This window comes from Pygocentrus nattereri, chromosome 27, assembly GCF_015220715.1.
Source record: "Pygocentrus nattereri isolate fPygNat1 chromosome 27, fPygNat1.pri, whole genome shotgun sequence".
Classification (NCBI taxonomy): Eukaryota; Metazoa; Chordata; class Actinopteri; order Characiformes; family Serrasalmidae; genus Pygocentrus; species Pygocentrus nattereri.
The window spans coordinates 9359009-9383881 of NC_051237.1; the positions used below are offsets into that span (position 1 = coordinate 9359009).

Consider the following 24873-nt stretch of genomic DNA (forward strand, 5'->3'; position numbering starts at 1 on the left):
CCACGCTGGAAGTAAAATGTTATGCAGCCCTGTAACTGTAGTGTATTAATATAAGACCCTGGCTCAGCTCGAGGCAATGTCAGGAAAAAACACACCCCTCCATAAAGACTTATTTTAATGAGGCATTTACACAGCAGTCTCTCTAAGCCTGGACTAAACCTGGCACCAGACACCAAAATATCATCAGTTCAGCAGCATAGTTTCGTCGCGCGCCTCCGCTCTCGGCTCCGGTCAGTCCGGAGCTCGCGTGTCCGTCACTAAATAATGCAGCGGACGCAGAAAACCGAAAACGTGTCCACAACACGATGCTCTCTCTGCTCCTGCACAGGAGCGAACAACTACCTGTGGACTGGTGTAAAATGTAGACATAGACTCAAACAGTACATGTAAAGAAAAACACACAATGCCTATATTTATTTGACGTTGCTCATAATGATGGCACATCCGGGGATGCACAAGCGTTGAGGTTTAAATTCAAGGCACCAGTGAGAGTGTTTTGGGGTCCATCGTCCATGTAAAACATTTAATAAGTCTTCCAAATGCAATAAATTACATGCACACATTTACACATTATACACGGCCTTTGTTTCTATGACTGTCAAATCAAATACATTGCATATTCTTCAGAAAAAAGGAATGTAACATCAGTCCGATACAACAAAGTAGATGTTAGAGAAGTTTCAGTACAACGTTCCTGATCCGAGAGCCAGTGAATGCTGTAACGAGTTGGGAGGCTGCAGGTGAGAATTCACTGTGGCAGAGGGGGGATACCAGGACGGGGGGGTTTCCAGAAACGTGGAGTTTTGGGGCTGGTGGGGGGGTCTGGGGGGGGCCTGCGAGTCCCACACTGCTGGAGACTGGGGGGAGTTACACGCCATGGGGTCGCTGGAGCTGGGGCTGTGCTCCGGGGGCAGCTCTCCCGTCTTCATGATCTTCTTCAGCTTCGACCTTCTGTTCTGGAACCATATTTTCACCTGCGGAGGAACGAGACGCGTGAGAAACGGAAAGACTATAAAAAGCAGAAACAATAAAACAATAAATCTAAATAATCCGTAAAATAATAAGAATAAAAATAATAATAAAAAAGAGAAGCACTACAAATGTGTTACAAATCATTTGTAACGAACATTAGCAGTAAAATATAATATATGACTAATAGCAGTAAATCATTGTGTGTGTATGTATGTATATATATATATATATATATATATATATATATATATATAGTAAATATAGTATATATAGTATATATAGTAAAACTGCTACTACTCACGTATTATATACATATACAACTACTGTTATTCCTAAGATTATTTAGTTATTTAGTTTAGTTACACGCACAGTTTTCCCCTACAATTACTAAATAATAATAATAATAATAATAATAATAATAATAATAATACACACTGCTATGATGATGAATAATGAGCGCTACTTTTAAAGCAGGCTGTTGCCTGACTATTATTTTATGTGTCCGAGTGTTTGTGAGGTGCAGTAAGAGAGCAGAGTGTCCGTGCCTGGGTCTGGGTGAGGCCCAGGGAGGCGGCCAGCTCGGCTCTCTCGGGCAGCGCTAGATACTGCGTGTTCTGGAAGCGCCTCTGCAGCGCGGCGAGCTGAAAGCTGGAGTAAATGGTGCGGGGCTTCCGCACTTTCTTGGGTTTGCCGTTCACCATCCTCACCTCCGGCTCCACCGGCTCTTTCTCTACCGAAAACAAGAGAAAAGGGAAGAGAGAAGTGAGTAGGCGTAGTGGAAAAATCCTAACTCCGCTCAGAACGTGCTGGATGACCGTTCAGATTCAACTGGACAAAATGACCGGAGGTGTTTGGCTCGATGAACGAGCTCCGTCTTCTGTTTCATATCCCCGCACAGTTTTTCCAGAAAGCCCTTTTTATTTGTGTTATCTGTAAGATTAGCAGAGCATGCTGTCTGCACATGAGCGACTGAGACATTTTTAGAGACTTTTCATATCTGAGGATGAAGTCTGAGAAAAGACTTTTCTCTTAAAATGATAAACCCAAATAGTCAGTGACGACAACAACAACCGCTATTATAATAACTTAATCACAGAAATAGAGAATGATGCGTTAATGTTATAATAATGATGCAAATTATAAAAGTAAACCAATAATAATAATAATAATAATAATGATAATAATAATAATAATAATAGTGAAGCGGTTACCTTGCGGACTCGGCTGTGACTGCACTCTGCTGTATGTCCCATACTGGTGGTAGGCTGAGGTGCTGTAAGAGCCGTAGTCAGTGTAAGATTTGGCCGAGTAATTTCCAGCAGAACCGTTGACTCCGTGGTACTGGTACGGGTAGGTGTTTAGAGGTTTCCCATATGAGCCGGAGTTGGGGGAGCAGTAGCCGTGGTGTGCTCCGGCGGGGCTGTAGTAGCCCGTGTCTGTGGCCGTGGACTCGGGCAGGGTGGGAGACTCCTGAGGCGGGTGGTGCATGGCGGAGAGCTGAAACGCGTTCTGAAAATCTGCAGCTTTCGTACCGGGAATCCTCCTGTCGAATACTCCAGTCATGGTGCGCGCGCGTGTGTGCGCCTGTCTGCCTGTCTGTCTGTGTGTCTGTCCGTGTGTGAGTATGTGTGTGTGCAGTAGGCGGTTGTAGCTCTGTGCAGGGCTCTGAAGTTCACACTCGCATGGTGTGTGCTCGCTCTGCTCCTGAAGACTGCTGGAAGCCCTGCAGCAAACACTTGGTTAAATCGTGAAGGGCGCCGTTACGCACTGCAGGGAGGATCCAGCTCCATTGGCCATGTCGCACACTACAGCTACTCCCAAACGCACTGAGCAACACACTGCGCGGCCTGACGCGAGCAGCTTTACACACAATCACTGAGGTGGACAAGTTGGCAGTTTTTAACTTTGAAGTAAACAGAGTAAAACTGCAGTGTTAGCGAGGCCAATACGCCCAATAATGACTTCTAAACAAAGACACACGTGTCGGAGCGTCCTTTCTCTTTAAATCACTCCCACACTGCAAAACACATTTAACAAGCAAGGACAGTGTTGTTTAGATACTTACATCTTATTTTCCCTTTTTATCTTATTTGCCTATGTGTGGTACCTGTGTGCCGATGTTACGGCCTTTCCCTGATCATAGTCAATATACGCACATAACAGTAAAGCCCACTTTACTGCAGTCTGACTACATTTAGTTTTCTTTTTTAACTGAGATCGATGTTGTTGTAGTGCTACATCAGACGCTTAAGACTCCATTGGAAGCAGCAGATGTGAAACACCCATTTACTGGCGGTAAAATGGTGCCACCGTGTGGCGGAGAAATGTAACACAACCTGGAATAGTTTAGTTATAATAAATGAAAAGAACATTTGTGAAAATAACTCCCCGGCCTCGACAGAGAGAAAGGTGTAGCAGTGCTTCGCAATCGCTCTTATAGAGTGGTGAAAAGCTACTTTTATAAAAGTCCGAAAACTTCTGCTCGCAAGGGCCCCAAAGCCCGGAAATGACGCAGGGTTACGCTCCAAGGTTTACTTATGTTTAATTTATTTTTTTTGGTTGTGCTACATAAACAGCAACCAAACTCATACGAAAACTCCTCGACCTCTGTTTTTCTGGCCTCTGTTTTTGCCCCCGAGCGGCGTGCTGTGCTGGCGGACGGGCGGTTGGCGCTGTTGTGGTGGTGACGAGGGGGGGAGGAGGAGAAGGAGGAGGAGGGACGGAGGAGGCAGCAGGACCCGCCGGAGCTGCTTTAGTCCACCACTCGCGTAAAACCCTATTTCCCCTGAAAACAAAGAAAAACAGTGATTCTGTTATTGGTTGATTAACTTTCGGGTTCGCGCATGCGTCTCAGCACGCCCGTAGAGCAAAAGTAATCACGCTGCGAGTGGTGAGTTGTGCTCAAAAACACAGCAACTAAAATGTATCCGAGTGGAGCAGCTGGCGGTGAGTATCGCAAGCTAAGCTACTCAATAACTGCTAAGCTTGCTAACTTAGGGGGTCATATTCGCTGTCAGTAATTCTCAGTTATCAGTGGTAGTGTCTTAGGAAGATAACATTTGGTCGATGTGTCATTTAAATCGCTTTAATAATTGAATTGCTTAATGCGTTTCTTTATTTGTTTATGTCTGTTAAATCCGCATGCTCAGTGGGCCTTGCTATGTTATTGTTAGCCTTCCAGCTAGCTCGCTGCCTAAGCTGCTTTAGAAGACGCTATCCGACAGCAACTGGCTATATGAGGCTTGCAAGGGCTGTTGCTAAGCTAGCTAAGTTGCATAGCAAATCTAGGTTACATTAATTACATTAAAGTCACACGAATATTGTTTGATGGACAGTTAACTTACCATGCTAACTAGCTAGCTAAGTTGTGTGCTGCTAAGTTACCATTAATTGCCTAGCTAGGTTAGGTTATCTTCTTTTGAATAGGACAACACTTAGTTAGCTTGCTATGTGCTCGCCACACCAAACTGTTTCACAGCCCGAAAGCTAGCAGGGTAAATAACTGAGTAACAGTTATTTAACTCTAGGTCAAATTAGTTCCGCTGGCTATTGAGCCAGAGGTGTTCTGTCAGGATTATTAGCATCGGTCGGGCACTTTTAGCCGTCTTAGTGGAGTCAGTGAACCGTGTTAGCTGCTCACCCTGTGATGAAGTTGTTTACAATTAACCAAGTTGTTAATGCTAGAAGAACAGAAGGTTAACGTTAACGGAATAAGAACAACGTTTGTCTCCCCAGGGAGCGATGTGGCATAGTTCTCGTTTAGTAAGGTTGACCTAAGCCTGGCAGGTGTTGACTTAGCTATGCTAGCTAGATACTTCAAGTTAGAGTGAACCCAAGTTAGACTGAACCGCAAGTAATGTGCGTTAATCTTAGGCGCAGTGATCATATGGAGTTTATCTGTCTAAGAGGCGATTGCTCGATCCTTGAATTTGCTCAATTTGTAATCTCGGAGAATAGCAGGTTCTGTTGAGTGAGGCGAAGGACATGATTCGTGTGCATGGGATTAAGAATACAACCTTTGAAAGGTGTTTCGAAGCGTTCTTTACTAAAGGCACTGAATATTTTTATAGAACCGTGAATACTCAAATAAGAATGCATAGATGGTTCTTTGCATGGTCACATGGCTCATTTCTATCATGGGGAAAAAAAACTGTTATATCTTGTTTTTGTATATCATTGTATATGGCTCCGTTTGAAAATGGTAGCACCAAAAACGTCTCCTGTCGTTGCATGTTAAAGAACGTTTTTAATGCTGTACAGAATCCCTTTTGTTAAGGTTGTAGTCTTGCATTTGCAGTGGTGTTACACTATTAAAAATCTCCTTGTGTTTGATAAGATGGCCCAAACTGTCTACAAAATTACACTTTGCCATTGCATGTTAGGAACAGGGGGCAGTGCTGTTCTATAGGTGGGGTGGGCTGCCAGGCTGATGAGTTGCTGGTGTGGTCTTGCTGATAAAGGGTTGGAGAAAGCCTGCAGGGCAGATCGAGATGGGTCCTGGCCTGTCTTATCTTGCAAACATGACACATTTTTGGTTTTGATAAGCTGAGTTGAGACCTTTTTTTGGGAATCCAGCAGCAAACGCACGTCAAAACCTTTGGGCTTTCCTTGTAACTACGGAAAGTCATTGAGCATCTTGTGCAAATAGGCTTACACCTGTTACACAGATTATTAAAGCTAATCCAAGCTCATTTGTAGGTTGCTAGTAGAGCTAAAATCTTTTGATGCTTTGAAAGTGATGTCATGCCATTGTCACATAAAACCATTTTGTAGTATGTGCTGCATATAAGCCACTGGCCTCAAGCCTATTTAGCTTCTTATGTATGTGTTTGTACAGCATCATCATGTTGGCTGGAGGTCTGTTTGACATAATGCAATTTTGTTTTTTTTGTTAGTTGCTGAGATGTGTGAGGGCCTTCCCTCTTCGGGGTCAGTAGGTTCTGGTAAGAAACTGAGACTTAAAACTGACTTGTCAGTAAGCTGGTAGGGTCTTGATCCATTGTTACTATACAAAAAATATTATTACTACTAATAATAATAGATCTTTGTTTATATGGTACTTTTTAGTCACTGTATTTAAAAGTGATATGCTAAAGATAAGTAAAAGTAAGATTAAATATAGGTCTAAAAACTTTTTAAAAATCTGTAGGTGTTGGCTCTCATTTCTTTTGCATATTGTAGCTTTCACTTGTTCAGGCTCACTTCTGTAGTTTCAGTCAGTAACACCAAACTTTCTGTCTCCTTTCCGGTGCGTTAATGCGTAAGGCATAAACCTGTGATGTTATGGTGCTGAAGGGGACAGTTATCTAATTTAGTTACATTTGCTTTCTTCACTGAAGTGCTTAAGCACTGCTCTTCTGTTTAATGTCTCAATTAGGGATGTCTCCATCCAGTTTAATAGAGTCACACAATTTAGGTAAGATGAGCTAGTTTGCCAATTAATGTTAGATCACTATTTTTGACTAAAGGTGGCTTGTTCAAACACAGTGGAAACATTTGTTGTACAGATATTTTTTTCATTTTTCTCTTTGAAATAGGTAATCACTGTAGACATGTAAAGCATCTCTGAAAGCCCTGCCTCACTGCCACAAGTTTGCATCTCCACGTCAGTGATGTACATATAGCGCAAAGCAGAGACAAGGATTGTGATTTGATCGGGTGTAATAAAGCCAGATCCATTCATTTATGCCTGCATCAACTCCAATCCTGATTCCCCAGAGCAGATCAGGACAATCCCGGACTCTCAGTGTATATGCTTTATGGTGTCAACATGTTGTTAGAAACATGTAAAATTAACGCTGCCTTCAAGTCGTGTCAGAAGTATTGTGCTTATGAGATGGATGCACATGAAGGGCACCACAAAGTCGTATTTACTAGTGGGAAACTCAGATTTTTCAGTGAGCCCTGAGTTGGGGGCATGTCAGCAAAAAAAAAACAATGATAGCTGCTGATAAACTGGCCATATTTTAGTTATTAATCTGCCACAACATTAACACTGCAGACTGAAACAATCCACACGTGGAAATACAGGTATAATGAATATACAGACTCTTTTTAATAATAGAAAAATAAAAGTAAACCAAAAACATTATTTCCACTTATTTCCAGCCAGAACCACTTGAACACAAATCAAGTCGTGCTTTACTTACGACCTCCGAAGTCGTAAGTATTAACTTGACCTGAAGGCAGCATAAGTACTGGCTCTTGAGTTCAACAGTAGTAGCGGTAGCAACAGGTAAAACTTATTTAGGTGAGGTAGTTTTTAGAGATGCATATGCTTTTAGCTGTGCTTGTGACTTAAAATATAAAGTTAGTTTCAACGCCTTGCTACACATGAGTGTCTGTTAGGCATTTTTCTTTACTTATTTGCTGTGTTTACTTCTGTTGCACTCTCAGTTTTCACTGGATGTTGGGAGAATTAACTCATTGAGTTCTTGACAAATACTGTTAGATTACATTCAGAGTTGGGTTAAAAAAATCAAACACCGAAATAGTCTGATTGATCTGAAACTTGATGGGAAGGCACACCTCACACACTACTTGATTTTCTCTCCCAACTGTCAACTCATGCTGCCACAAAATCTACATAATAGGGCCAGCCAGATTTATGTGAATGTGATTTTACATATCTATTAATATGCAAGTTTTTCCCCCTTAACTAGATAGATTTTTTTGATGATTTAATCTGTAACTTTTTGGGTTATTCATTTGTAACTACTGTGTATTATGTAGTAAGTATTATGAAAGTGAAATGAAAGTTATACAAAGGAAGAGAAATCTGGAGCCATGCACAGTTTTTTTTGGCCTTTTTCAGTTTCTTTAAGCTTCTTAAAGATGTCTGCTTATTTAAAAGTTTAACATATAAATATCAAACTGCATTTAAGGCAGCAGCTTTAAAATTGTTTTGGTAAACATTCTGTGTAGAATGTTGCAGAGCATTTGCTTGCTGACAGTTTTTGTCAGGGGTGTTGTGCACTTATCTACAATATTTACTAATATTACCTGTATTTCTGGTGTCATTACCAGGTTTTGGTAATTTCTTGGAGTATTAACTACTCTTGCTATTACAGTCTCACTCTTTGCCAGGCTTTTGAAATTCATTTCAAATGACTAAGACAGTATATAATCAGTGTTTAACTGTAGTCCATGGAATATAGTTGCTGTATTTTTTTTTCACTTTTCCTGACATCCAAATCTCAAACTTGATTTTAGTCCTAAACAGTGACAATTATAAATTGTATTTGTCAGAATTATCAGACGCTAGAATAAACCTTAGTCTAGAAAATAAACATATAATTTAGAGACAGCACAGTTTGTTCATTTTTGTGGCCTTGTGTTTGTTCCTGCAGCTCCTCCATCTCCTCCATCACAGGAGTATGTGTTCAAACCACCCCAGCGGCCAGACTTTGGCACCATGGGCAGGACAATCAAATTGCAGGCCAACTTCTTTGAGATGGACATCCCCAAATTGGAGATGTACCATTATGACATTGACATCAAACCTGAGAAGTGCCCCCGGAGGGTCAACCGGTAACTCACACATTTTAAAACAGTGATTCAGAATTGCACATTAGCAATGGCAAAGGAATTTGCACTTAAACACAATGTTGTTTTGCAGTGAAATTGTTGAGCACATGGTCCAGCACTTTAAAACGCAGATCTTTGGTGATCGAAAGCCTGTCTATGATGGGAGGAAAAATTTGTACACGGCAATGCCTTTACCCATAGGGAGAGACAAGGTGAGTGATGTTTCTTGTAAAAGTGGCTCACTGAAAGCTGATAGATCAGTAGACTCTTCAGAGCTTTACATGAACATGTATACTCCACTGGTGTACATCAGTATATGGTTATCATTGAAATGAAAGTGCAAATGCTTCATTTGAAAAACATAGTGGTGGTGTACAGGGGCAAAATTCTTCTAAATTCTAAAATTGCGTCACTGTCCATATACTTATGGACCTGACTGTAAGCACTGGGTTAGATAAGATGACAAATTAAGTTTTGGTGAAGGTTTTTGATGAGTAATGCTGTTTTAGGTGGAGCTGGAAGTGACTATACCTGGAGAAGGGAAGGACAGAAGCTTTAAAGTGGCCATAAAGTGGGTTTCCTGTGTCAGCCTGCAAGCTCTTCATGAAGCATTGTCTGGACGGCTGCCAAGCATCCCTTTTGAGACCATTCAGGCTCTAGATGTTGTCATGAGACATTTGCCCTCAATGAGGTCAGTTGGCTGTTTATTATTATTTTTTTTATCTTTAGGGATAGAATCTCTTGTTTTCATCCAGGGATCATATCTTAAAGCTTGTGTTTTGGGTTGACTGAATTCAGCCATTCACAACTCGGTCTTAAATCAGTTTTGAATCAGAAATTATTAAAATATGTTTTACCTCCAGTAGCTGTCGGATATTTCTTATGTTTATTTGCTGAAGTTATTGCAAGACAAGTAGAGGAGTATTTGTAAAAATGATTTTTCACCACAAGAGGGCACTGTCATCCACAAATATGCCTCCTGCCCTAGTAAATCACTTATGACCTATGTTTGCCTTTTCCCCAGGTACACGCCTGTTGGCCGCTCATTTTTCACACCTTCGGAGGGCTGCTCCAACCCCCTTGGTGGTGGGAGGGAAGTCTGGTTTGGCTTCCATCAGTCTGTTCGACCTTCCCTTTGGAAAATGATGCTCAACATTGATGGTGGGCATCAGTCTTCGTTATGGATTATTTATGTTTTGGGGTTATTGAATATGTATGTCTAATTTTGTTCCAATTTTTTTGTTGCTATTAGTGTCGGCCACTGCATTCTACAAAGCCCAACCAGTGATTGAGTTTATGTGTGAGGTTTTGGATTTTAAAAGCATCGAAGAACAACAGAAACCTCTAACAGATTCCCAGAGAGTGAAGTTTACCAAGGAGATAAAGGGTGATTACAGCTTCTCTTGATATTTTCTACATGTAATACTAATTTTGTTAACTTTTGCATGTTCACTTTATGATCTCCTGATTTATATTGCTCCACAGGTTTGAAAGTGGAGATCACACACTGTGGGCAGATGAAGAGAAAGTACAGAGTTTGTAATGTCACCAGGAGACCAGCGAGTCACCAGACGTAATATCTCTTTTCATTAAACCTCTTAAATTTTTAATTGATGTTAATATAGAGTTTCATATTTGCCCGGGAAGGGCTTGATAATTAGCTAATTATATTATGCAGGTGCTGTAAAATCATGAAACTGTGTAGGTGTATCTGCACCTGGGTTTTGTAGTCTGCAGCGTACTAAACCTGGCTATACCAGTATTGTAGTCTTTATCTCACACTAAAATGAACATATCTGTTGTGCTTCCTGAAATTAGGGTCCTCAGTTCATCAACAGACTTTGTTATAAGAAAGATTTTTTTAATGGAAATGTTTTGATCTTTTCTGGTTCTTCGAAAAAAATTTTTAATTTTAAGTCTTTGCTGCCTCATAGGTTCCCCCTACAGCAGGAGAATGGACAGACCATTGAATGCACTGTGGCACAGTACTTCAAAGACAAATACAAACTGGTACTTCGGTACCCTCATCTCCCATGTTTACAGGTTGGCCAAGAGCAGAAACACACCTACCTTCCTCTTGAGGTTAGTGAAAGGCAATTATCATCTTGAAAAATATATTCAGTATACAATTGAGCATGATTAATTTTTGTGATTTGTTCTTTTTGTGTAATATTGTCTTGGTTTATCCTAGGTTTGTAACATAGTGGCTGGACAGCGATGCATCAAAAAACTGACAGACAATCAGACCTCCACTATGATTCGTGCCACAGCACGGTCAGCCCCTGACCGACAGGATGAAATCAGCAAACTGGTCAGTGCAGCTTTCTGCTCTGTTGTTTTTAGGCGAATGAGCAGCTGTGTTACTTAGCATTTCAAGGACTGCATGTATCAGTTTTTATATACAAAATACATTCTTCTCTGTTACAGATGAGAAGTGCCAACTTTAATACTGATCCTTATGTGCGTGAGTTTGGGGTTATGGTGAGAGACGAGATGACTGAAGTGAATGGCCGGGTCCTCCAAGCACCTTCAATTCTCTATGGAGGAAGGGTATGGAGTTTTAAATTCCTTGTAAAATTACAAATTCTTTAAATGTACCATCAGGGCCCCAACATGCCAAATCAACTATTCCTAGCGACAAAATTCTTAATACTGTTATAAAGTAACAGATAACCGTAAAACTCTAAAAATGTTCTGCTAATGCACAAAAAAAGAACAAGGCATACAATTATTCAGATTAATGGAGAATGTGATATATATGGTTCTTTATAGAACTATTTTGAAAATGGTTGCATATAGCATCAAAAACAAGTCTTGTATTGTTATGATGTCAAGAAGATATATGAAACCATTTTCAGAAAGGTTCTATATAGAACCGTATACAACACATTCTTTAGCAGTCTGAAGAACCATTTCTCTATGAAAAGAACTATTTAAGCATGAAGTGATTCTATGTAAATCTCATTGTTTTGAACATAACCATTCTCTTTCCTAAAGATCCCTTGAATAAACATTTTTTTTAGGTTTAACTTTAACAGAGACAGTGTGTTACACTTTTAAAGACTTCTGCAGCTCCTGCTATAGAGAGTTTTCTTTCACACAGACACATTAAGCTTGTGTGCGTGTTGGCCGTCCATTGTAGTTTGTGTGTTTTGTGTGCAAATTTTCACAGCAGACTAGGTGGTGAGCTGATGAAAGGCACTTTATCAGTCGTTCTAAGCTGGCACTAGTTTTTTTTTTTTTTTTTGCTGGGCTGGTTGTCTGGGCCTCAAGAATATATTAAATACTCATTACTGGTGTGTGCACGTGTATCCTTAGTTTGACAAATGTTTAAATCTTTTATCAGAACAAGGCAATAGCTACCCCAATCCAAGGCGTGTGGGACATGAGAAACAAACAGTTCCATACTGGCATAGAAATCAAAGTGTGGGCCATTGCCTGCTTTGCTCCACAGAGGCAATGCACAGAACTCCTGCTGAAGTAAGTCCATCTGCTTGTATGACATGGTCTCTGTTGTGGTGGTGATGTTAGTGGTGCTTTTCTAACAAATGTATTGCTGTTCAAATAATGAGACCCTTTTCATGTAGAATCTGAAGCTTGTGGTGATTACTGTATGTTTTTGTCTTAGCCATTGTCACTGATCCCTGGCTCTGGCTCTTTGTCTATCCATAGAGCCTTCACAGACCAGCTGCGTAAGATCTCACGTGACGCAGGCATGCCCATACAAGGCCAGCCTTGCTTCTGTAAGTATGCCCAGGGAGCTGATAGTGTGGAGCCCATGTTCAAGCATCTGAAGTACACCTACCAAGGTCTGCAGCTGGTCGTGGTGATTCTGCCAGGGAAGACTCCTGTCTATGGTAGGTCAGGCTGTACTCTATCTGTTAACACACAGGTTTCTTTGTAGAGTTGGACTGTACAGTGTCATGTGAGGCTGATTTTGACTGCAGTTGTTCTTTACCATGATTTACCATTGCTATGGTGGGGCGAGGACAAGTTGCCACTATGCTCAAGTACCCAGAGAAAAACAGCAAACACGACTAAATTGGTTTAGAAACCAAAACACGTGAAATAGTCTTACAGCTTTATGGACACATGCTTGTGTGCATTGAATTATTTTAATGTATTTTCAGATAATCGATGTTGTGTTATCTGTTTTCACTAGTTCTGCTAGCTTCTGATATTCATCTTAAGTGGTTTGCTGATGTGTTCATGTCAGCGTTTCACATCTGTATCATAATCATGTGTTTACTTTGCTTTTATCCCATTCATTTTTCAGACTTTGTAAATAATATTGACTGATATTGCCACACTGATGAAATGTTAAATGAAATTTGGCTCACATGTTATTGATTGGCTCTTGCTATTGGACAAATTAAAGAAATATCAGCCTATCACTGATCATTTAGGCTGTACATCACGTGATTCCTATATAGCGGATTGATATGTTTAACCCATGTATCTTCTTTGGTTTTCTTAGATTATGATGGATGATGTTGCCTCCTGTCATTGTTTTTGGTCAAATTTTGATCACCTTATTTTTTTATCTCTTTTTCCTCATAGCGGAGGTGAAGCGTGTTGGGGACACAGTTTTGGGAATGGCCACGCAGTGTGTCCAGGTGAAGAATGTTCAGAAAACCACACCTCAGACCCTCTCCAACCTTTGCCTGAAGATTAATGTTAAGCTGGGTGGAGTCAACAACATTCTGCTTCCACAGGGAAGGTAAGAGTAGTTTTTAGATCATAATGAAGCAGAAATTTTAAATACAATCAATACAGTGCAGAATTTTAGTGTGCTGAAGGGGTAAATTCAGACTACCTGTTTTTGTGATCAAACTGATGTCTGCTTTATAGGCCTTTGGTGTTTCAGCAGCCGGTCATTTTTCTGGGTGCAGATGTGACTCATCCCCCAGCAGGAGATGGAAAGAAGCCCTCCATTGCTGCAGTAAGTTTCACTAATAGCATTGTAGTAATATGGGCTTTTGAGTAAATTGATGACAGTATGTTAATTTGCATAACAAATATGCTTTATTGGAATGAAAAACATACCTCAATACTTTTGTTCTGTAACTGTTGTAGGATAATAATAAGCCAGTGGATATACATTTTTAAGTGATATACTTGCTTTTCTAGCCAAATACATCTAGCCAACGGCAACATTTGTCTGTCTGTTTTAACTGATGTTAAATAATTTCCCATCTGGTTTAGGTGGTTGGCAGCATGGATGCCCATCCCAGCCGATACTGTGCTACAGTGCGGGTCCAGCAGCATCGACAGGATATCATTCAGGACTTGGCTGCTATGGTCAGAGAGCTCTTGATCCAGTTTTACAAGTCCACCCGCTTCAAACCCACACGTATCATCTACTACAGAGATGGAATTTCAGAAGGTCAATTTCACCAGGTAAACCGTTGTCATGTATTTGTTTATATGGTGGGGATTTCTTTTGAAGCAAACACATTTCCATTTTGGTTGTATTTGTTTGCAATGTGTTCTTCTTTGGTATTCCCTAGGTTCTACAACATGAGTTACTGGCAATTCGTGAGGCCTGCATCAAGCTGGAGAAGGACTATCAGCCTGGCATCACTTTTGTGGTGGTCCAGAAGAGACATCATACTAGGCTTTTCTGCATGGACAGGAATGAGAGGGTGGGTTATTTAAAATTTTACTGGCTTGATTATTTAAAGATTTTGCCATACTTGTTATATTTTCTAGAGATGTTTGAATATCTTTGTTCTAGGTTGGAAAGAGTGGGAATATTCCTGCTGGCACCACAGTTGACACAAAAATCACTCATCCATCAGAATTTGACTTTTACCTTTGCAGCCATGCTGGGATTCAGGTACCAGGTTTTTTTAATGTTACAAATATACACTATGGAACATTTGTTTTAATTATCTTCTGATTTCATATGAAGTATAAATATTGAAATTTAATTGATTTGCTGCAGATTGGTGAACCACAGTCTTTTGCTGAAGATAAAGTTTAAGAAAAAGAAAATACCTCACACATGTAGCTAATTATTCATGCTCTCTTGACTGCTGTTCTCCATAGGGTACAAGCAGACCATCTCACTACCATGTGTTGTGGGACGACAACCATTTCACCTCGGATGAGCTGCAGGTGCTCACCTACCAGCTCTGCCACACCTATGTGCGCTGCACTCGCTCTGTATCCATCCCTGCACCAGCCTACTATGCCCACCTTGTGGCTTTCCGTGCTCGCTACCACTTAGTAGACAAAGAACATGATAGGTATGCATGCCAGAAGTCTTATTACCTGATAAAGAGTGATTGAAATGGGGAATGAACTGTATTATCTACAGTGTCAGAATTTTTACTTTTCTACATTTGCATCTTAAGGCCTCTTCAAGCTGGATTAGTTTTACTTTGGGAAGTGCTGTAATTCCATGATTCCCAATGAAGCTAAGGAGTAATGTTGGTGCAAATTATCTTCTATAATTTGCTGAACTTGCTTCTACATTAATAGATCTTTTTGAGTCAACTTCACGGTAATATAATAGCAAAACCTGTCTTTTTTCCGTGACCAGAAGACAACTGCTAAAATTGAGCTTTACTAGGCACTGTTCCTTTATCCTCAAGTTCAAAACAGGGCTACTTTAATCTACAACATTTTAGTGTGGGCCTAATTAGAAGGAAAAAGAAATCTCTGCCTCTCAAGGCAATGTGATTTCTGTCTTGTTGAATCAAACTCTACTAGCCTTATGATATTTTGTTGGGCATTAAGTGTTTTTGTTGTCTCTTACACTGTCTTAAACGCCCAGCTGTAACGTTTCAGTTTGGGCTATTTGGAGTTATTAAATTACACAGATACTTTATCCCTTATGAAAAGACTAGCCATATCCCTTACAAATTGCATTAGTAGACCTCTGCTAAAACTAATCCAGCTTGAAAAGGGCTTTACATTAGTGATCCGTCGAGTACGTTGTTGGGAGATGAGTTTTTAATCAAATGTGGCTATAATGTAACAGTAGTGAATGCAGCAGACCTTAGGACCTGATATTTTCAGAAGCTTGATTACCAGCTTTGTATGCTTGTTTTGTCATGTCTCAACAGTGCTGAAGGCAGCCATACGTCAGGACAGAGTAACGGCCGAGACCAGCAGGCCCTGGCCAAAGCTGTGCAGGTCCATCAGGACACGCTGCGCACCATGTACTTTGCCTGAGCCCAGCCGGAATTCAGTCCCAAAACACCTCGTATGTGTATGTTCAGAGTGCAACTTTTATCTTATGGGTTTCCTCAGAAGGAGAAGAAATTCCCCAATGATTTGGAGTCCAAATCTCCACGTAGGTAATTCCAAATATTTTAAACATTCAAATATTTTCTCCATGTATTTATTACAGAGAAGATTTTTTTTTTTTATTTTCCCATTTTGTTTTAAGAAGGAGCTAAGTGCAGGTGAATCTTTGTTATATACGTTTATGTTGTACGCTAGGGGTTGACCTGTTTACATAGAAAATCAACTCAGTTTCAAAATATGTTTTACACTGACACTTCTGATTTTGGATTGGAAAGGTTGTTTTATTATTATTATTATTATTATTATTATTATTATGCCATGTCAGATTGTAGAAATTTTAAAATAGTACTTTTGAACAAATTATTACACCATTTGAGGTTGCAAGAACGCATCGCACAGGTCATGTTCCGGGGTTGTTGAGTTGCAGTCTCCTTGGCTGTATTCTCAGCAAAGTGTACTGACTAAACGAGCACAACTTCAGGACACAAGTACTTATTGTGTTTTTATGTTTCATTTCTGTGTACTAACACAAATCTCAATGTTGTCTTTTTTTGTTACTCCTGAATTTGTTCAGTCTAACGTAACACCTTGCATAACAACTGACTGACTGGGGGGTGTTGATAAAGATTGTGTATTTATCGGAAACAAACTCTTTAGAATGTGTGCTAAAAATTGGAACTGTTTTAGTGGAACAATAGAATTCGTATCAGCTTAAAATTTTGCCATTCTCTCACCATGAGAGAGTGTTTTGACAATCAGCTGTCTGGGCCTAAACAGGCTATGATAGCTCATGCAGGACAGGCTCCTGTCAGTGACACCCTCCCTATTTTTGAGCCAAGATTGTCAGTAAGGAATCTGTTCTGATCAGTTCAGTATCCTTCTTTGATACAATAGTATCCTGTGTGTGTGTTTTTTCCCTAACATTTTCATTTTAAGGGTGAGCATTTAGGCTGTAGAGTATTACTAATGTTTTTATACTCTTATCATTTAGATGAGAAGTTATTCTCTATTTACTGCTGAATTGATATATTGGTTGCTGTGAGAAGCATAGCTTCGGATTATGGGTGTATTCATCTTTAGTCAGTCCAGTGTTTGGATGTAAAGGAAGGATTTTACGACCCCCTTAAAGTACAAATCTGTGATTCCTTCAGCTCTGTGGGATTGGTTGTGCCAGAGATATCTCACTTTGCCGTGTAGATAATTCAGGATCATAGCTGATGCTCCTGAAAGCCTTGTATGTACTGTGGTTCAGTGAAGGGCCAAGGTTGGAGAAAATCTCTTTATGATAGACACTGGGCTGCATACTGCCATTCTTCAGCACACCACATCCATATATGCTGATGGCTCATGCAACCATGGCCTTAACTGTAGGGGGAGGTCTTGTGAGTTAAGGGAAAATATTTTTAAAAATTTTTATATGTCTAACTAGCCACATTATTCACATTATGAGTCACAGTGGAGGTGAAAATTCTTGTCTGAATGTGTTATGCACCTTAATTTTTTGCCCAAATGTTAATAACGAAGCAAGAGCCTTTACCTTTTTTTTTTTTTTTTTTTTTTTTTTTTTTTTTTGGTGCGATTTTCTTTACCTCCTTTAATTTTGGAGGTCTTTTCAGGAGCTTTTATAGTGCCACAGGGTTTGGCTAGTAGGCAAGTGTTTTTTAGTTTTTGTTGCATGGCTTTATGGGATATAGGGTATATTGACGACTGATCATCCACTCGTAATTAAAACCGAACCGCAATATATTGTATGCATCTCTGTATACTGTTATAATGCAACATTTGAATGCCTTCTAAAGCTACCCATAAGGTGTAATAGTCTGTGCTGGTTAATTAGCTGTACTGATTACTTCCCCATATAATGTTTCAGTTTTAAACTTCAATAGCTTAGAGTTGGGACATTTTTAACGTCTTTCCTAACTATGCATTTATAACCAAGAGATTTTAGTGATGTTTGTGTATATGAAATATGAATTTAGAACATATGTATTGTAGTAATTTTAAGCTGGGTGCTTTTAATAGTGTGCATAGTGCGAAACCCTGTATCCGTTGTAGCAGTATTAGCCTACAGAATACTATATTTTTATTATATCAGACAATTGGATATACTTTGTAAGACTTTCAGTTACTCCTGTTAGCCAAGAAAGATTACAAATATTAAGTATACTGTTGTCCTACAGTGATTGAAGCACAAAAAGATGTAATTGTAGGTGCTAGACTTTTCCTGACACATTTTTTATCACAATATTGTTTTCTTTACCATGAAATCACCGTAAAAGCCTCAACCATATGGTTGAGTTGTTTCTTCACTTTTTATCCTTGAACGTTATTCATTACTGTCATTTTCCGACTTAACTGTGTTTGCAGGGGCATTTTAGTTCTCAGTCTCAAATACTTGAGTTGTTTTTACTAAGTGGCGCTGGTCCCAAAACTTGTGAAAGTAGATGCACTTTGAAGGGCGAAGGACATATACCTTTAGTTCCATAAGATTCAAAGCATGAAGTTATTCTCTGGCTGTAATTGTGTGGAAATGGCTAGATGTCCTACCTCTTGTTGCCTGTTTCTAATTTTATGGTAACATCCTTGCATTAGTCATTTCTTCATAATTACACAGGTGTTGTTCAAACACAGTTTCTTTCTCTTAAAGTTTCTGGACATGATGATAGGAGTCACCTAGGTGTCAAATGTCTTGGACATTTGAAGTTACTGAAATACGTATCTCTTCAGAGGCCAAGTTTGGTGCCATTTGAATCCATTTAAATTGACTGCCATACTTTTTTTTTCTTTACCAGTAATAAAGTGTTGAAGCCTCAAAGAAAGATCGCTGTATGTTTAACTGCAAATCACAGAATGGATTACGAAGAACGTTATCTGCTCTCAGTTTTTACTGAAAGTGTACAGTGTGAATACTGTCGTGTTCTGCCAAGCAACTTTTGATTGCAACACATTCAAGTTTTATTTGTTTGCCCCACCTCTGTGGCTGCTCATTTGCATATCGTGTAGTTTTCCATTCAGAATTTATCTTTAGAGCTGGAACATTCATATTTATCATTTAGTTAGGAAATCAAATTAATTCAACAATAACATTTTAACTACTTCTTAGGCCTGTTTGAGAAACAGCTTGACCTTAAGTTTTTATTGATACCATTAACTTTGTTCCATAAATGGGACACAAGTGATCACAGCTTTCAGTTGTTACCGAGTCTTTAGTGTTTTACATTTTTAAGCCAGCACCTTAGATTGTCAGAACTCTTCAGCATATGCAATTCCTCAAAATATAGAAAAAAAAAATCATATGATTGACATGTTTTTGCACTATATCGAGAGGTGACTAGGCTAGTGTTGTAAATGATTGTAATGTTAGCAAAGTTCTGGTTGTCCTCCTTTGTCGCCATAAACGCTAAAGGATACTGCAGTTGTTTTTGAGCGAAGCTTGTATTATATTTTGATACACACATGCATGCACATAAAATGCAGATTAGTGCAAGAGGCAAATCTGAAGTCCTGATGACTATGCAAACACGGATTTTTATTCTGTCAGAGCCATTGATCTTACATTAGGCATTGTGTTGGTATCCATTCGATTAGCTTTAAGCTGATCACCTTTTAAATGCATATCTGTATACACTGTATACAGTATGTACTGTATATTCTACCCAAGGCCCTAATTGAGAAACAAAATCTCTGCTTTTTCAGGTCTATTCAGTCAATCCAGTCAAAGGATGTAAGGACAATTTTATGACTCTTTTCTTACTGCTCATTTATAAATGTAGTGGAGAAAATTTTTAAATACAGTTCATATGAAAAATTTTCCAAAGTGTAAAAATTTGAATTTATGCTTAAGGAAAAAAGATCCAACAGCAGACAGTACTCAACATGATGAGCTGGTGTATTATTGGTATTACTTTCATCTATGCAGAGTAAAAACATGTAAGAATCTGCTTATGAGAATGAATATGGTGCTGCAGTGATTTGTCGGGTTGTGGATGCAGGATAATGCCTAATCAGTTTGTCATTCTTCATTTATCCTACTAAACATAATTGCGAGCGAAACAGCTCATCTGTTCTCACTGGATTCAGATATTTTGCCAAGACCATAATTTTTAAACTGATTTAATCTATGATGCCATATAGTCCAAACACTTTTTGGAGAAAAGGTCAAATTCAGCCAATAAAATTGAGACAGTCTAGAGGCATTACACAAGTATCACTGTTGCCATGTGATATCGGTGTGGGCTTGTCATTTCCTGTATGCTCTACAGCAGACGTACTGTCCTCACATTTTAATTTCAAATTTTGGACAGCTGCCTCATTTCTGGTAGGTGCAGCAAATTCAGACTCTTTTTTTTTTTTTTTTTTTTTTAGATTGATAGTGTGTTAGTCATTTAATATAAACCAGTAGATAAAATATGCAGCTGAGAATTTAAAACTATTATTTGGATTAATAAAAAATGGTGATTATTGGTATTGACTGCCTCTTTTTTGGCAACAGTCAGATTAAATGCAATAAGAGGAATTGGGCTTTCCTAAATTAAGATGTTGGCTGAGACATGCATTGATGTTCTCCGGTGAGTCAACATTTGTTTCATTTTGCACTGTAATCTAGTTTAACAGTTGTAAGCTGAATTGCAAGCCATTGTCTGCTACTCTGCTGTACTCTGACACCCTTCTCTATAGTGCATCTTATGATCTAAAGTTTCAAAATGTGGCCTACTTACACCCCTGATCAAAACCATAATGCATATGAATGTAATTTTAACGACTAAAGTTTGAAATAGTGGCTAAAATAGCCACAGGATTCTGTGCACTCAGCAATGTCTGATGAATATACAGAAACTGCAGTTCAGCCTTGGTAATGGCACAAAGGACTAAAGAATTGTGAGGTGTGCTCATACATTCAAGCATTTGGGCAATTATTAAGGACACACACTGGCACATCATTCTGTTACTTGTGTTTGAGGTGCTGCACTGTAAGAATTGTATATAATTTAGGGCAACGTTGTAGTGTTTTGTTTTTCTTTTTAGTATGTCTATCATTTATGAACATTTTCATTCGAAGAGCATCTAGTTCCATCCAGCCACTATTTTGAGCTATAGCGTAATGCCCATGTTCTCCTTTCAACCTAAGAACCTTGGTTCTCGTCACTGTTTGTCAGCGCTTTTGAAAATGTATTAATAGCCTGCTTTGTGGTAAACTTGATAGCCATTAAAGTGGTACTTGACAAGCTCCAGTTCACTGTGTGCATAAAGTAAAGGCTTTGATTAGCAAATTCTCACTTGAGAGATTTCTCCACAGGTTAGTTGCCATCCAGACAAAGCTTGTTCTTTTAGTTTCGTTATCCCTTTAAACATGGAGTTCCAAGAGCACATACTGAAACATTAGGCCATTTTTTTTTATCACAAATACTACATGAAGCATTTTTTATTGAAAAACTCTTTGTTGAAAATGGACATATCATTGGGCACCAATAATACACACAATACTGAAATGTGAGAGTTATTGTGTGTAAGACTGAAAAAAAAAATGACTGGCTTAGTGACCTGGCTTTTTTATACCAACTTTGAAAACTACCTCAGAATGGTGTTGGGTGCTAGCGTTATATCCCTAATTTATATGATCATTACAAAGAATAATAATAGTGACCAAACAATAAAAGCCAATACTGTGTGTTAGAGGTATTTAGTTTTATTTTACATTTTTTAAACCTAAAATTTGTATTATGGACTAAAACGAGGGATGTTTTGATGTGTACAAAATTTTGAGGACCAAATTGTGAGCAGAAATGAAGCTTCCCTTTTTAAAATGTAGTAAATGACAAATTTTTCAGTGGACTGTAAACTGACATTTGGCGAACACTGTAGTCCTAAGTAATTGATGATTTATTTGTATATTGAAACATACTTATCAGTGGGCATTACTGCTTTCTGTAATAGTTTTAGAAACAGCAAGGCTAGAGTGCAGATTCCCTGCTTGGGTGAATGCAGAGCAATAAATGTGGTAGTTGGTCTTTATTACAGGGTGCATGTTGTTAGGCTTTCTTTAGGTGATTCTTATTTGGGGTTACTTGTGAAGTCCCATCTGAAGGGAGCTCGTAGAGTGAGATGGTGTTCTTGGTTTTGTCTGGTTTCTGAGCGTTTTGTACGGCGACAGCATCATCTTCATCACCCTCTGTAGCAATGTGTCATATTTCAGATGGAAATGTTGGGCAGGAATGACCCAATGACCACTGCTGTGTTTTTGTAATACTAGGAGAAAGCAAATTTGGTGCATCCAGAAGTTCAAGCATGTTTACCTTTTTGTAGGTAAACCTGTTTGGCAGCACAGTTTGAATATAATGAAGCAACTTGGCAGCATGTATCAAGTGGAAGTCTCGATGTCAGTCGGTTTTCATATCTGTAAAAATGCTTGCATTACACTTAATTTCTCCTTGTTTCCAGAATTGCAATAAACAAATTAGAGGGCATCGCCCTCATTACAACAGTCTGCTAAATGAAAACTCCACAGTAAGGGTAAGCAGGTCAAGAATAAGCTAGTTGGTTTTAATGTAATCTGATGTATTTTAAACGAGCTACATTTTAGAAAGGGAATTTGTTTTTAATTTAAATTCTCAAAGTCTAACTGAATGTGTTGCAACACATACTGATACACTGGCATATTTCAGTTGTTTCAAGAGAATTTAATCCATGTAAAAGGTACAAAAGGTTGTATGGAAATTAAATCAATGTTCTTGTTTTGTTGTTGAGCTAAAGACATCCAGTTTGTGTTCTGTTTTTTGTCTGTATGTGTGCCTTTTTCAGATCTGTCTCACCCCCTGTATTTATAATGGGTGATAATTTTTAATTTGATACTCATTGCCACATCAAATAATTTATACATGAATTATCATGCAACCTTGAGTGAATGCTGCATAGAACGATCAGTATTTGTATTTTGCACTTTCTAAGCAGTTTAAAAAAAAAAAACAAAAAACAAAAAAAAAACGCCCTGTTTAAAATCGGGTGGACAGACTAAAAGAAATTTAAGACGAGGTATAATCTACTATAATAGGAATCCTAAAGAACCATTTGACGTGGAGGTCTTTGCTAAAAAGTGTAGAAACATGAAGTACCTCATAAGCCTGATATATGCTGCATTGACATTTATTTTTCTTTTGTGAACCTTTTTTTTCCCTCAAATATGGCAAAACAGTTTTCCCCAGGGGGAGGTTTGATATGCATGCAAGGCAGTGCATATGCGCTTCAAAATTATTTTTTAGGTTTAACTGCAGCCTTGTTTGGAACAGCGTTCTGTACATTTGGCTGTTTATTGGAGTGATGAAGGCACATGCTGTACAGTGCACAGGAACTCCAGCATTGTATTCTGAGAAAAGATCTTGAGTTTGGCCATCCTTACTGATGTTTTCTGTAGTGATATGGTCTCTAGTTTCAGTGAGGGTCATTAATGTCCCCTGATAATTATTTGGTGACTTGATATGGTCATGAATGACTGTTGACTCAGGTATTGCCGTTTAAGGGCTGTATCTGCTACTGCTTCTCCTCCCTGCACTCCCTCACCTGTGTCTTAAGGTAGCCTTGGAACTGCATTTATGGATAAAACATCACATAGTCTATCTGGCCTTAAAATATGCACTACTCAACAGAGCATGCAAGTTATACTTTGCTATACGTCACTGCCAATCATGCCATATGTTTTGTTATAAATCTACCTCCTATGAATGTAGGAGTGTCCTGGAACTACAAAGGGATTTCCCTTTTCAGTATAGTCTGAGAAGACAACTCTCAGTTGCCCTAGGCATGTAACCAACACCACAAACTCCAGGACACTCCAGCTGAGGCTGCATGGTTAGGTTTTTTTTTTCTTCCCCATGTTAATGTAAGCCATGGAAAAGCAAAGTGACCAAAGTTTTTACTGAAGCATTCCTGCACTGCCTGGCTGGCTCAAACCTCCCCCTCACTTCAGCCATTGTACTTTGTTTCCTCCTTAACCACATGCCAAATTGAATTTGCTGTCATTCCTGTTGTGATGAGGTATTTTATTCTCATTCTTGTGTTCGGGCTCACTGCTAAGCTCTGTGTCATCATTATTTCTTGTTAATGTAAGTGTGAGCTTTGAGAGTTGTTTTTGTTTTGTTTTTTTTTCCATTTCTGCTTTTCTTTCTTTTTTTTGTTAATTATGATTGCAAACTCAAGATATGCTGTAAACCCTGCTAGGACATAATGTGAATACGTATCATTTAATATAGTTGACTCTTTGGCTTGACTGTATATTGCATTGATTAATAAACTTAAGTTCCTCTCACTTGTGTTTTGTCCTTTAGTCATTTCGCACAATTGAAGAACAGCTTTTTTATATACCGTCTTCCTCTGCAGTCACAAACGTTACTGTTTTTGCTAAGTTCTGTTGTCATTCCTGTGTATTGACATCATTGTGCTGGACTTTCAGATTACCCTTTGCTTTCTCTTAACCACTAAGCAACACTAAACACAAAATAAACACAGATGTTGTGGGACCTCTTGAGACCCAAAGAATTGCAGTCTGGTCTGAAGCCAAAGTTTATGGTCTTAACTTAATGAAGTTTGCCTGATCACAGCTGTGTGACTGACTGGCTTTAACTGGCCATCGTACTGCTGTAGATTAGTTAAGAACCTTGAGTCATGTGAATATTGATATTGATTCACACTGGAATTGGCAGATACCTTTATAAAAATGTATTGCTATTGATGTTTAGATTTAACCAATATTGACACATTTCAATCTGACATTTTAATGTATTTATTGAACTTGAGCAGAATGTTTTGTCAATTGTGCTAAAATATCAGTATTTTATTCATTTGTAACCTTGTAAAAATTTGTCATTTTCTGTTATGCTGATCCAGCTGGATGTAGGGCTTTGGCAAATATTTACAGGAAAAGTGCATATCTGGCATGAGCATCAGCTAAATCCTCCTCTCTGTTATTTGTGTTTTTTTTGTTCAGGTTTAATGTAAAACATTTCTTTCCAAGGTCATGTACAGGTGTCCCTCCAAAATGCCTTCACATTCCTGCACAAATGGGTCTGACCTATGGGTTGCTTCACCTAAACTTGCCTCAACAAAGAAAGTGTGTTTCTGTAATGG

General features: G+C 38.9%; 2 protein-coding genes across 2 annotated transcripts; one reads left to right on the forward strand and one right to left on the reverse strand.

Annotated features, from left to right (window-relative positions):
* Positions 1 to 387: 387 nt before the first annotated feature.
* On the reverse strand, positions 388 to 2787 carry dlx5a (distal-less homeobox 5a). Its single transcript, XM_017692883.2, has 3 exons — positions 2184 to 2787; positions 1518 to 1702; positions 388 to 974 (listed from the first exon to the last, which is right to left on the reverse strand). Exons 1-3 carry the CDS (start codon positions 2533 to 2535, stop codon positions 681 to 683), a joined length of 831 nt encoding a protein of 276 aa, XP_017548372.1. The 5' UTR covers positions 2536 to 2787; the 3' UTR covers positions 388 to 680.
* Positions 2788 to 3700: 913 nt separating this feature from the next.
* Positions 3701 to 24055, forward strand: ago2 (argonaute RISC catalytic component 2). Its single transcript, XM_017695145.2, has 20 exons — positions 3701 to 3918; positions 5868 to 5915; positions 8322 to 8502; positions 8591 to 8711; positions 9009 to 9190; positions 9524 to 9660; positions 9752 to 9886; positions 9985 to 10072; positions 10434 to 10581; positions 10691 to 10810; positions 10927 to 11049; positions 11846 to 11979; positions 12172 to 12356; positions 13060 to 13219; positions 13351 to 13441; positions 13705 to 13899; positions 14010 to 14144; positions 14237 to 14338; positions 14551 to 14750; positions 15573 to 24055. Exons 1-20 carry the CDS (start codon positions 3894 to 3896, stop codon positions 15679 to 15681), a joined length of 2619 nt encoding a protein of 872 aa, XP_017550634.1. The 5' UTR covers positions 3701 to 3893; the 3' UTR covers positions 15682 to 24055.
* Positions 24056 to 24873: the final 818 nt, after the last annotated feature.

Bases quoted from the DNA above. Each gene is read 5' to 3' on its own strand.
- dlx5a (XM_017692883.2), bottom strand. From the start codon at position 2,535: ATGACTGGAGTATTCGACAGGAGGATTCCCGGTACGAAAGCTGCAGAT. The intron at 1,703-2,183 runs GTAACCGCTTCA...TGTTTTCGGTAG, and splicing joins GTCACAGCCGAGTCCGCAAG to AGAAAGAGCCGGTGGAGCCG. The intron at 975-1,517 runs GCACGGACACTC...GTTCCTCCGCAG, and splicing joins TGGGCCTCACCCAGACCCAG to GTGAAAATATGGTTCCAGAA.
- ago2 (XM_017695145.2), top strand. From the start codon at position 3,894: ATGTATCCGAGTGGAGCAGCTGGCG. The intron at 3,919-5,867 runs GTGAGTATCGCA...TTTTTTTGTTAG, and splicing joins TCCGAGTGGAGCAGCTGGCG to TTGCTGAGATGTGTGAGGGC. The intron at 13,442-13,704 runs GTAAGTTTCACT...CATCTGGTTTAG, and splicing joins AGAAGCCCTCCATTGCTGCA to GTGGTTGGCAGCATGGATGC.